A 14,122-nucleotide genomic window follows, 5' to 3' on the forward strand; every position below is an offset into this window, starting at 1 on the left:
TTCAGTATTGACATCCCAATCCATATGAAAAGAGACACTCTAACTCTTGTTAGTTGTTAGTAATTGTTTATGTTATACATCTACCAAAGCATGATATAAAAATCAAATTTATTATGGTGTGGTGGATCACATTCACATGGAGATTATAACAGTGTCTTTGAAATATATAGTTCATCTTTTGCAAAAAATTAAGGACACTTACGTGAACTTCTACTGGAAATTAAAATTGCAACGTCTACTGAACATACCGATATTGAAAATTTTGACAAAAAAATCGATATTGAAAACGACATGGAGCCCCGATACTTTAAAGATGGTAAAAAATCGTGTCTGATGTGTATGCAACATCGACCCTAAATATTATAAAAAAAATATTGATGAGGCTAGCGAGATATGATTATTATGGTTGGTGTTTTCTAGGTTTTGAGTCGAGACAATAAAACTTGGTGTTTTTATTTAAATTTTATGAGTTTGATGAAAAATACAATGATGGTGAAGTTCATGAACATATGAACATATGAAGAATAATATGAATATGAGTATTTGTTTTTTCTGAGTTTTTTTACAATAAAAAATTATCTATAATAAAAACTATTATTATATCACACGTGGCAAGCCAACTCAACACTTTTTTGTAATAAAAAAAATAGAAAAATGACTAACTTGCACACGTTTTAACATATAAAGAATTTAAACGGTACAAAAAAATAAATAAATGATTCAAGTATTACAAATAAATAAGATAAAAGATTTGAACGAGACAAAGAAAATATAAAGAAATTAACTATTACAAATAGATAAGATAGATGAGCCCTAAAATAATTTGCCATATTGTTCTTAGTTTTTAATTAAAAAAATTCATTGATTCTAAGTGCTTGTTTGGTTCGGCTTATTTTTAGTCTAGAAGCAATTCTAGAGCTGGAGATTTAAAAAAGGCAATTTTTGACATGTTTGGTTCAGCTTTATAAAAGCAATTCTCTTCTTCAAAAGCGATTTTGACTGAAGCTACAATTCCTAGTTTTTGAGTTAACTAAAATCAATTCTCCATTAAATTTTATATTTTAATTAGGCAAAATTACATTTTTAGTCCCTTAACTTAATTTCATGTAACAGTTTGGTCCTTTATCTTTTTTTCATTTGAACTTGGTCTTTTTTGTCCATTTTCATATACATTTTCAAGCTTCAAATCTAATATTCTTATGCAAACAGAGAAAATTATTATAGATTTGAAGACTGGAAGACCATAAGAAAATAAAATCATGAATTTAAGCTTAAAAATGTATATGAAAATGAACAAAAATGACCAAATTGAAATGAAAAAAATATAAAGGTGTTGAGGCAAAATCCCTAATTAATTTTAAAGATAATAAACTTTAATGATTAAGGATTAAATGGACTTTGATTCATTCCTTGGTATTTAACTTGTGCTCTTGAGTGTTTTCACTAAGACAGGAACAAGGTTTGAATCATACCAAGATGCATAAAATCAAAAGACATTGAATCCATGAACTAATTCTGAAGTTCAGAAAGTTAGTTCAGAATGTTGATCAGAACGTTCTGATGATAGTTCAGAAGGTTGTTCATAAGCAACCCATAATTCATCAAGAACATGAAGAGCATGCAAGTACACTTGACATGAATAAAAGGTCCAGAAAAGTACATCTACATGGATCTATCAACAAATAAAGGCATGGACAAGGAACTATGTCAAAAGGATCTTTAATGTTCATCCAAGACTATGAACATTAAAGCACTAAGAATATTCCAAAGAGAATATTGTCCTAGATGATGCATTCACTGCACTTCAGTTGTATCTTACTATTAGGTTTGATTACATTAAAAGTTAAGTCTTACAAATCAACCTAAAGTAAGAACAAATGGAACATTCTGATATCAGAATGTTCACTTCTGCACATGCTTCCAGCCATGAACAGTGTAGTTGGTGGAAAGATGGAAAAGCTAGCAAAAGGAGATCTTGCGTCAGAGATAACGTGTACTCTGAGATGAATCAAGCAAATCTCCTTTAAGCATGGGCCTGAAGATTGCAGATCCACTATCCTCTCTCTCTTGCACCAAATCCAAGACATATTTGTTTCAACTTTATCCTACTTTTTCAAGCAACTTTTGATGCATATGGAGAAGTAACTTTTGAAGGATAAAACTTGAACATACCTCATGTCACGTATGGAATGGACCCAGAAACTCATCTGACACTCATCCTTGATGAACCCAGATGAAGAACATCATGAATATCAAACATTCTGATGAAGAACACAGCAACATTCTGATGTTCATCCTGGGAACTCAACAACATTCTGATGTTCACCCAGATTTTCAAGTAAAAGCTTGTGGGGCCCAGGACACGTGGCATAACACCATTGGTCATCTTACAACGGCTATATGAGCCCAAAGACTCTATAAATAGAGATCAAAGGCTCAACATTACTTGCACCATTGCAAAGCATACAAGAAAACAACAAAGATTGTTTGAAGCTCTTGCAAAACTGAAATTGATCAATCTCGAAGGCTTTCGTTTACTTAGTGCAAATCAATACTCTTTGTTATCTGAAAGATAACTTCTTCCTTCTCCTTTGTTTGATTCACAAACATTCAACCTCCATACAAATTGTAACAAAGTCTCATCTAGCTTTAGGGGTACTAAAGTGTTAGTTTGAGCAAAGGTTGTAAAAGTCTAAGTGGTTAACTTAGCAACAAGGTGCAAGCCTGCTGAGGCTTAGAGAATACATAATTGTAATTGTTCAGGTGAACAAAGATTGTAAGGTGCAGGATTTGAGAGGTTATCTCAAGCATCATAGTGGAAACTCTCACAAGATTGTGAGGAGTGGACTAACCCACATTGGGGGAACCACTATAAATTCTCTGTGTGTTTATTCTCTCTTCCCTATACTCTTTACTTATTGCATACACAACACACACAAACACATTTACTTTATTAAACTGTTTTTGCACTCAGACATCAGAATGTTCTGAAGTCTGCTGTTAACTTAATCATTCCAAGTTTCAACTTGAGAATCAATTTTAAGTTACAGGTTTAATTTTTAAAGGGTCACAATTCAAACCTCCCCTTCCTTGTGACTATTTTATCTACTTCAAAAGGACCAAACTGTTACCTAAAATTAAGTTAAGGGACTAAAAGTATAATTTTGCCTTTTAATTATTACAATCCATTATTTTCCTTTATTGTCCTTTATCAATTCTCCTTCTCTTTGATTTGTATTTAATTTGATGAACCAAATTTAATAAAAAAAATTAACGAATCAAATTAAACCTAAAAGATATTTATGGTCAGGAGTTACCAAATTTTAGATTTTTCTTTACGGTTTTTCCGTTCAGATTTACTGTATTTTTCTTTTACGCTATATTTATCATTTTTCGCAACTAGCTCTATTATTATTGTTTAACTTATATATTTTTTATCAAAAAATATGAAATACATAGAACAAATAGTCTGTTAAAATTTTTGGTTTAATGATGATATTTATTAATTTTTAAATTAATATATAAAAAATTATTTATTTAAATTAAATAATATATTTACATTTAATATTGCACATATATTCAAAACTATGTCCATTTATTTGTATTTAACTATGTCTATTTTAGTAATTATAGATTCAAAAGTGATTTTGATCAAAACAATCCAAACAAGACGACATTGCCGATAGGTCTTCGATTGCTGACATTTGGCATAAGCAGATTCCTTCAAAAGTCTCTTTGATGGTGTGGCGTCTTCTCTAAAACAGACTTCCGACTAAAGATAACTTGGGTCGTCGAGGTATTCTTGCATCGACGGATTTGGCTTGCTCTGTAGGCTGCGATTCATCTGAAACAACTAATCATTTATTTTTGCATTGCACCCTTGCAAGTAACTTGTGGTTTAATGTGTGGAAATGGTTAGGTATTTCATCAGTGCTATCAGGTGATCTTCGACACCACTTTATTCAGTTCACCAAGACGACGGCTATGCCTCACTTTACACACCACTACCTTTTCATTATTTGGTTCGCAACTGTTTGGATGATATGGAAGGATCGCAACAGCCGTGTATTTCAAAATTCGGCTTCTAATCCTTTAATGTCTATTGAAAAAAATCAGCGTCTGTCATTCTTATGGTTGAAAACTAAAAAGGCTAATTTTGCTTATAGTTACCACGACCGGTGTAACCAGCCGTTTCTTTGCTTTGGTGTTAGGGTGTAATCTTTATTATTTTTGGTTGGTGCTCCTTTTGCAGCACTTTGACTTGTAAATATTTAGCGGTGATTGTCCTATTGCACACCTTGTGCGGGAGAGTCTACCGTTGTGTTTGAATATCATTTTCATTTGTTCAAAAAAAAAACATTCATTCTATTTAATCAAATTCTATATTATCGTATCCAAACATAAATCAATTCCCTCAAATCAATTATGTCAGAATCAATTATGCCATAATCAATTATATCCAAAGCTGAACCAAACACACCCTAAGACACAAATCTATAATTGGTCTCTCTTTTATAAAAATACGGAGAATACTAACTGGTGTTCGAGGGACACTAGTTAAGGAATCAAAACATGTAGGTTTATATAAATAAGTAATGTAATTATCACTTCATTAAAATAAAAATTTACATTTTGAAGACAAAATTTATATGTGAGAACCGTTTAACCTGTACGCCATGGCATCCGTTAGCAAATATATACACCATATGATCACTATTATAAGTAAAAATCAACATTTTAGATTTATTTATTAAATAATGTTTGTGACCTATCATAAATACCATATACATTATTAATTCAATGGATTTAAAATGTAGATTTTTGTTTATAGGGTCTTACTAACCAGTGCCGCAATGGTTAAGAAATTCTGACGTAGAAGTTTTGTCTTGGAAATGTAAGATGTTACATTTGGCCAAATAATGCTTATATTATTTATTTTTTATTAAAAACTTACTTGTTTCAATTGCTTAACCAATATCCTTGGCGCAATAGTTAGCATTCTTCTTATTTATAATACTTATCCAATATATCTAGTTTATTTTTGTACAAACCGAATATATATATTTTATACTCTTGTCGGTCATATTTACAAAAATCAATTAATTTTATTAGATTTATTAACTAATTAATTTATTTGATTTAGAATATAGACTAAATATATCAATTATTCAATAAATCAATTTTTTATTTTATTATTTTTTTATTTATAAATAGAAACGGAGGAATATAACACAATCAATTTCATCAAAAACAATATAAAACTATCAAAAGGATTTTTGACTATCGGTGCATTGAACACGAATCCCTTTTAAGATTTGAATGTGCTTTCTTTTGACGCAACATTTATTACCCCCAAGTCGCGAACACTCCTCAACAGTAACAGTATTACAGTAACACACATCGCAGAACCTCTCCTTCCTCCGTAACCCTAACCCACCGGAGCTTCAACTCTTCACCATGTCAGAACCTTCCACCACCTCTCCTCCACCGCCTACAACCAAAAGCTGGGCCGATCAAGCCGATGAAGAAACCAATCAAACCTCCACCTCCGCCGCCGACGAAACATCTTCCCTCAACGTCAATGAATTAACCATCGACGAAGAAAACAAATCCCTTTCTAAATCTCTAGACGATCCCGACGACTCCAACATTACAGCGGTTCGTCATCTTTATCCTCTCTTCTCCCTTTCAATTTCAAATCTCGCCCAGAATTTCAAAATTGAAACTGAATTTCACTTAGGGTTTATGAATTTTGGTGCAGGTTACAGCTGGAGACACTCCTTACACATCCGCGACGACCTTCGAAGAATTATCTCTCTCGCCGGAGCTTTTGAAGGGATTATATGTGGAGATGAAGTTTGAAAAACCTAGCAAAATTCAAGCTAAGAGTTTGCCCATGATTCTTAATCCTCCACATAGGGATTTGATTGCTCAAGCACATAATGGTTCTGGAAAAACTACTTGTTTTAATCTTGGGATGCTTAGTAGGGTTGATCCCAATTTGCAAGCTCCTCAAGCTCTATGTATTTGTCCTACTAGAGAGTTGGCTATTCAGGTTAGATGATGTTTTTATCTTTATGCCCTGTTTGGATAAATAACGTAGTTAAGGGTTTATAGTGTTACGTATAAGCTATATCTATAATAGATTAGGGGACTGTTTGTTGCAGATTATAGAAAGAGTTATTTTGATACTCAATTAGTTTTTTTAAAAAGCAGAAGCTGTTTCGTGTTTGTTTACGAAAACAAGAAAAATATATATTTTGTGTTATTTAGAGATTTAAAAAAAAAAGTCTGAAGCTATTTCTGTCTGCATACTGCCCATAAAAATCACTTTTTTGAAAAATGGTTTTGAACTTGTTCATTTGTTTACCTCCTTGTTTTTGAAAAAAATTGATTTTGGAAAAAGTTAATCGTAATAGCTTTTCATTTTAGTCAAACATGATTGTTAAATAAAATCCTAAACAAACACTTGTATATGACAAAAGTGTTTTTTTTTTTTCTTCTAAAAAAATTAAAAACAAATACGTCCTTAATTAATCAGTTATAAGAAAACGTTTTTAAGAGAAGCTACTAAAAACAACTTCTCATTTGAAGCAGTTTTTAGATTACTTTCAGATTTAAAATTCTTAAGAATCCATACCAAGCAGATGGAAACTTCCAAGGGTGATTAAGTTTTTTCAAAAAAGGGGATTAAGTTGTAACAAACAGGCTATAAATAAAGTCATATTCTTTTCATATAAAATACTATCCTATCCTTGAGAGCTTATATGAAAATAAGATGAAAACCACATATGGAAATATCATAAGCTGACTCCATAAGCTCTTTCAAACAGTTTCACAAATGCTTATGCTAGTAGATGAGTTATTCAAATAGTCCTTTATTTGGTTTGATTTAATTTGATTATTCTTGTTTCATAATAGCCTGTGTTGAACAATGTGGCCTGTTTGTTATTTGCTGTGTTGTGTGTTAGAACATTGAGGTTCTCCGTAAGATGGGGAAGTACACGGGGATTAGCTCAGAATGTGCAGTTCCTATGGACAGAAGAGATTCAATTCCGGTAATGAAAAGGGCGCCTATTATGGCTCAGGTTGTTATTGGTACTCCTGGCACAATGAAGAATTTGATTACTTATAAGAAACTTGGAGTGACAAAATTGAAGATTCTCGTTTTTGACGAGGCGGATCAAATGCTTGCTGAGGTAAACTTTTTCAGTCTAAATAGGCTTACGTACAAGTACAGCCATTCTATCTTTCATTAATTAAGTATTCGGAGAATTAGTTATACCCTGATTGGGTTATTGAATAGATGACTACAGTTAATTAAGTATTCGGAGAATTAGTTATACCCTGATTGGGTTATTGAATAGATGACTACAGCGTAGACCTGTGCGACGAGCAATTGAGTTATGATTCAGGAATTATTAATTGAAGAAACTAAGCAATGAATGAATTATTATTTGATTTCTAATTTGCTGCAACTAGTAAATGAGTTTTTTTTTTATTAAAAAAAAAGAGTAAATGAGTTTTTTTTTTTTAATTAAAAAAAAAGTCAATGAGTTTTTTTAACCTTGCAAATAGTTGCAACAACAACAATAGAAGCACTCTTCATCGATGAGAGTTCCTTTTCAATTCATTAATGTTTGCAATGAATCGATTGATTTGATCTTTCAAACTAAACTTACTCAGTACCATTTGGTGCTAATACTCTTATGGACTATGGAAAGGTGCTGACATTAAGAGCTGATGTTGCATTGCTAAAGGGCGTTTAATCTGCATATAGGTTTACCACTTATGAAACAGCTTAAAACTTATTTGTGATTGGTTATTTGTTGGGTGGACCACTGGGAGAATGACTTGAATGCCCTTTGCAGAAATGGCATGAAAAATGCCTAAAGACCAAGTGCTTTTATAGATATTAAGATTAAGATGACTCTCCCCTTGTGATGGGTAAAGGGAAGAGGTTGCTATCAAACACATCTTCTTATATGTAGTTCTAGCCAGTAATTACTTCCAAGTTAATCAAAAACTTCAAAGTAAATATACAGGACATACTTGGATCCAGTTTTTGGTTCAGGGAATTGTTTTGGTTTAATTTGTCATGCGTTTTTTCCTTTTCTTTATTTTTAGCAGGATTTAGTTGCTAAATATAACGTGCCTTCATTTGCTTAATAACTGTAAAACTGTGCTGTTGCAGGATGGATTTAGAGATGATTCTCTGAGAATAATAAAAGAAATAGAGAAATTCAATTCAAGCTGTCAGGTTTGTTGATCTCTCTCTTGCTTAGTGTGCTTGCATGTATGACATTTCCTTTCATACAAGAAATTCTTGCATAGATTTAATCTGAACAGGCCGTGTAGAATAAGGCAACATCTACATCATCATTTTTCATTATATAATGTGTCAAACAACCACCAACAACCAAGCCTTTTCCCACTAAGCATGGTCGGCTACATGGATCAAATTACGCCATAATGTTCTATCATAAACCATATTTCTGTCCAACTCTTTAATTTCTAAATCTTTCCTAATTTTTAAATGACGATGTGTCAGTTTATGATTGCCATCCATTAGGAAAGCATGATCAAAATCGAGCTCTATCTAAGCCCTTTCTATAATCTGTGAAAAATGTTATTAAAATGCACCGCATGCCATCCATTCATCTTATTATATGAGAAGAGAAAACAGTAAGATGTTTTTGCAGTTTATTATATTCACCCGAATGATGTTTTGCGCGTTCCCGCACATAAAATGGCCAATTCATTACTACAATTTACATTCAAGTAAGGTACAACAACAAAATATGAGATTAGGTGAAGTGAAGAAAAGCATGACACAATAAAAGAAAGAGAAGGATACATGAAAGAAGGGACGAGACTGGTTTGAACCCACATGCTGCCAGATCATGAGAATACATTGGGGAGGATAATGCTGTTATTAACAGTCTTCCGTGAATTTCAACTTGAGAACAAGATGAAACTGGTTGGGGGGATATTGATAGGCCCATTATGCAAGTTTATGGTAAGAAGGGCAGGTGGATGCAGGAAAAAGATATTGAGCCACAGTAGGATAAATTCCTGCAAGTGCTATGAGAGGAAAAAACATGCTGCACAAGAGGAGTTGGTGGGACGAGATATTGAATAATAGCAGGATAGACATGTGGCAATGAGGGAGCGGGAGAGAGGATACGGAAATCAGGCAAGGATGCAGAATTATTATTTAGGACTTAGGAGGTGCATAACCGAAGGTGGGTGCAGAGCATTTTAAGGTGGTAATAGGCGGTTGGTTAGGCTGTACTGAGGAACAATTTCTTTTTTTTATCAGTTTACCTGCATTACCTTGTTTGATCTTGTTTTCCTAATTGTTATCTTTTAAGGAGCTTGCTCCATTTTCTTTTCATATTTTTTGTCTCTTGAAATTTCTTCTATAAGACTGTAACAGAAAATTGATCCTCTGGTTGTATTTTCCTATTTCGGCTTATAGCTTGGGGCTAAAGAGGATTCGTCCTTGACTGGAAGGATTTCACTTTTCATTTATCTATTGATCTAGATCTTCACTAATACAATTTTGTTTTCTAGATAGAAACTATTAGAATCATATCAGACTTAAAGATTTCAAATGTTTGTGTGTGCTCTTTATGTGTTACATTTGCTTTTCTAGCGTTGTTTATCCACTAAGAATTTTTTGATTGGCTTGTGTTTTTGCAGGTTCTTCTGTTTTCTGCTACATTTAATGAAACTGTCAAGAATTTTGCTACAAGGGTTGTTGGGAAAAAGGAGCATAATGAACTTTTTGTGAAGAAAGAGGAGCTATCTTTAGATGCAGTAAAACAGTACAAAGTTCTTGTTCCTGATGAGCTTGTTAAAATTGACGTGATTAAAAATTATATATTTGAACTAGGAGAGAATGTGGGGCAAACTATTATATTTGTGCGCACTAGAAATAGTGCAAAAATGTTGCACAAAGCTCTTGTTGATTTAGGCTATGAGGTCACTTCCATACAAGGTGCTCTTGACCATGTTGATAGAGACAAAATCGTCAAAGAGTTCAAAGATGGTTTGACTCAGGTTCTTATATCGACTGATGTTCTTGCCCGTGGCTTTGATCAGCAACAGGTGCTCATTTGGTCCATCTCTGTGTGTCTTTCTCTTTATGTGTGTTTAAACTTTTTTTTTCCTTTTTTTTTTTCTTTTTCTTGATGCATCCTTCCATTGCATTGTTTAGGTTAATTTGGTTATAAACTATGATCTTCCACTGAAGTACGCTGCTGAGTACACCCATGGCCATGAACAAGAGCCTGATTATGAGGTGTATTTGCACAGGGTTGGTAGGGCTGGGCGATTTGGGCGCAAGGGTAAGTTCTTAATCTGTCTGCTTAGTGTTGTGTAGTAAACTGCCTGCTTGGTGTGTGTAGTTATCATAAGTAAATTACTATATTATTGTAACAAGTGAGCGTCATGTTAATATTTTTAGTTGAGCTTGTTTAAGCCAAACATTACATATCTCACATTGCAGTAATTTAGCCATGCTCTTCCCATATATTATAATTCTAAGAGCAAACTCTGACCCCAAATCTTTTGTTGGTGTTATTTTCCTCAAAGAAAGTGTTGTTGCCACCATGTTTCATTGGTTGTAAAATAGATGGCGATCCTATTATTTCTCTAATCTATCTAGTAATATTTTAAGGGTTTTGTATATGTGGATAGCAAATGTTATTTTGTGCTCGAGAAATTCTAGACAAAGTGTATAAATATGGCTGTGTCTGGAATCATTTCTGTGAGCTGCATTTTCATGTCCCACAAACCTAATCTTGCAGACCCCTTGTTGGACTGATTGACCCTGCTTTGGTGGGATAGCAAGAGGGGATGCATTCAACATATATTCTGTTAGGAACCTTGTGGGTTGGGCAGAGTGAGAGTTAACTCACTTTTGAGATACTTTGCTCTGGGGATTACAAGAAGAAACTCTTGTAATTATTCTCATGTAGGAAATTATACACTCATTTTATACTATCCCGTTCTTGGGTTTCTATCAATATTTAAAGATTCCACATTGGTAAGAGATATGACCAAAGTACTCTATCGTTATAAGATTTGGCCAGTCATTTCCCTTGAGCTAGTTTAGTTAGGTATAAATTCCAACACGGTATTAGAGCTTATCTGAAACCTGATAGAGTTGTCCATTGATGTCTAAATTTTACTCTCCATATGTCCAACTCTGGGGGTTTGACTGGCACCCACTTCAACTAGATATATGGCTAGGGGGATTTTTTATAAAGGCTTGGGCAATCTTACCCCTGATCTGAGCTAGCCTTTGGTATTTTGTTTGGCCTATATTTTAGCATTTTCTAAAGGAAGTCAAATTGTAATTTCAGCCCCAGTAAGTTATGCACGTTATTTTCAGTGGTGGTGCAAATACCATGTTTTTCTTACATTTGTTTCATTTGATTGAATAGGGGCTGTATTTAACCTGATATGTGGTGAAAGGGATGAAAAGACCTTGTCAAAGATTGAAAAACATTTTGGCACCTATATAAAAGAGGTACGCTAATTGATAATGTACTTGGATTATGATTATGATATTCCATTCAGCATAATGCAGAAAATCGGATCTTTAAAATTCGAACACTTTGTATGCATGTGCAAAGGGTTATGAAGATATGCATCTTATGTAAATCATTTTGTTAATGTCACTGGATGTAGGTGAAAGACAGAAGTGTTGAAGATTATAAAGTTGCTCTTAAAGAAGCTGGTTTACTGTTTTGAATCTGTAAAAGTTGAAGGATCTTGTAAGCTGTGTTGGTCTCCTGAATTTCTGGATTACAGCATATCTATGCCACACTTTGATGAATTATTTTGCATGGATATACAGTCTGGTTTAAGTTTTGGTGATGGAGAGTTTGGCTTCAATGTTTATTATGGTATGGACGCTGCTTTGCTGTCTTCAGTTTCGAGTTCAAATGTGCGGACAAACTTTGGACTAGCTTTTTTATCTCCCTTTTTCGTTGTTGAAAGAATCCATGGTATACTAGTATATTCTGTATGAGTGGTTTATGCGGATAAATTTTGGGAGTTGAGACAACAGTAATTTAAAAACAAAAATGTTACTCCCTTCGTCTCATTTTAGGCGTTCTTTTAAGTTTTGCAAAGTTTATAAGATAATGATTATTTGTGTTGATTTCACTATTAAAAAAGTTTCACTTTAAGTTTTGCAAAGTTTATAAGATAATGATCATTTTAGTAGCAGTAGTAAGTGAAGTAGTCATCTCATGTGGGTTGAAATACAATAATAAAGGGTTTAATAATGAAAACAAAATTAATAAGTGTTGCATTTGTTATATTAAAAGGACAAATAGTTTTAAAGAGTTAAATGGTCTATGGTCTAGTGTTCAAGTTCTGACAAGAAGAAAAATGCTAACATAACAATTAATATCCTAACTAGGGCTGACAATGAATTGAACCAACTTGAAAATAGTTTAAGACTTGATTCGATAATTAATTCGTTGAACTTGGTCCATGAACTAAATGAGCCGAACTTGAGCTCAAAGTTAAGTTCGTTAAATAAACGAGTTGAACTTGAACTATGTTTGACTCAATTCGTTTGGTTCATGAACCATCTCGATATATATATATATATATATATCAATTGACACTCCCTTCTATTTAATTTATATAAATGTTTACATGTTTATAATTTTAAGAGAATGTTTATAATTTTAAGAGATTGTCTAAAGATACGGTATTGTACTGGATGAAGGGTAAATTTCAAGAACTGGTAAAATATAAAATTGATAAACAAGGCAAGACCATTATTCCTTGTCTTCCATTACATGTTTACATTTATAAGAAAAATGCAATCAACTTTCATATTACTTTGCCCCAATTATTGATTAATATGCCACAAATTGCAGCGGATATCGAATTGTCATAAATGCTTGAATTCATACTTGTTTTGGTTATAGTCATACCATGTTTAAGATTTGATGTTTAGTTTTCTAGTTGTTTTTACTTGTCAATCGTGATGCTATCTAGATATAAAGTGGAAGTTTATTATACTTGGCTTATGAGAAAGAAAGAAAAAATAAAATAAAATTAGGGCCTCATCTAATAGCAAATAAGCTTGTAAATATCAAAGTAACATTCTTTTGTTTTCATAAATCCCACATCGGAAGTGGGTACACAATAGATGGCAAGCTTTGCCTATAAATAAATGATGCATATGCTGCACTGTTCAAGGTAGTGGTAGAGACCCAATTTCACTATGGTGAATTTTGTGTTTCCCTCTATCAATTTATTTGTTTAAATTGTGTTTTGTTTTTTTTATTTTTGAATTGTTGCTCAAAATGTTGATCTGATCAATTGATTATGTGTCTCTTGTATTTTATTTTTTTAAAATTTTGGACCAAAATTTTTAAGAGTTTAAATTAGTTGAATCTAATGAACCGAACCGAGCCTTTTACGAATATTAAACGAGCCGAGTTTGCGCTTAAAAAAAAGTTCGGTTCGAACTCGAGTTTCGAGCTGAATCAATTCTTAACTAGTCGAGCTCAGACGAGTTCGATTCGACTCATTTCCAGCTCTAATCATAACATAGTTTTGGACATAACAAATATTGCACAAGAGATGCTTATAATGAGTCAATGTCAAGAACACAATTTTTGACACTTTTTAATACTTATTCCTATTGAGTGGAATTAACATTGATTTTAGAGTTTAGAAATTGCCTCATATAAAGTGGTGGAATTCATTTGAGTTTTACCAAATGAAAGTGTGTTAGAAAGAAAGTGTTTCTAACATTCATTTAAAGAGTGATGTTAACAAATGTCTTAAAGATATTATTTAAGAAACTTATAAAAAAAAATTATCCTACTAAAAATATAAGTTAAATACATAAAAGTCATGATTACATAATTTTATATATAAAAGTTTACTGCCTTTAACTACTTTAACAATATCTTAACTTGTTATGATTTTTGTTTTTTAAAATCTAGATGCATGTTGTAGACGAATATAAGTACTTGATTTTCTCCATACTTATTGTTCTGGATGTGGAGACACATAAGAGAGCTACATTTACGATAACAACTGATTTTTGTTTTTTATAAAGTTAATGAATCAAATATAG

At 32.6% G+C, this 14,122-nt stretch overlaps 1 protein-coding gene across 1 annotated transcript; it reads left to right on the top strand.

Moving 5' to 3' along the window:
* Positions 1-5,273: 5,273 nt before the first annotated feature.
* Positions 5,274-12,203, top strand: LOC11434133 (DEAD-box ATP-dependent RNA helicase 38). The gene is made up of 8 exons (XM_003590377.4): positions 5,274-5,658; positions 5,762-6,055; positions 6,972-7,199; positions 8,195-8,260; positions 9,706-10,113; positions 10,223-10,352; positions 11,454-11,539; positions 11,701-12,203. The coding sequence occupies exons 1-8, from the start codon at positions 5,458-5,460 to the stop codon at positions 11,761-11,763; spliced, it is 1,476 nt and encodes a 491-aa protein (XP_003590425.1). The 5' UTR covers positions 5,274-5,457; the 3' UTR covers positions 11,764-12,203.
* Positions 12,204-14,122: the final 1,919 nt, after the last annotated feature.

Source organism: Medicago truncatula, chromosome 1 (genome assembly GCF_003473485.1).
Source record: "Medicago truncatula cultivar Jemalong A17 chromosome 1, MtrunA17r5.0-ANR, whole genome shotgun sequence".
Taxonomy (NCBI): domain Eukaryota; kingdom Viridiplantae; phylum Streptophyta; class Magnoliopsida; order Fabales; family Fabaceae; genus Medicago; species Medicago truncatula.

Bases quoted from the DNA above. Each gene is read 5' to 3' on its own strand.
- LOC11434133 (XM_003590377.4), top strand. From the start codon at position 5,458: ATGTCAGAACCTTCCACCACCTCTCCTCCACCGCCTACAACCAAAAGC. The intron at 6,056-6,971 runs GTTAGATGATGT...GTTGTGTGTTAG, and splicing joins CTAGAGAGTTGGCTATTCAG to AACATTGAGGTTCTCCGTAA. The intron at 7,200-8,194 runs GTAAACTTTTTC...GTGCTGTTGCAG, and splicing joins CGGATCAAATGCTTGCTGAG to GATGGATTTAGAGATGATTC.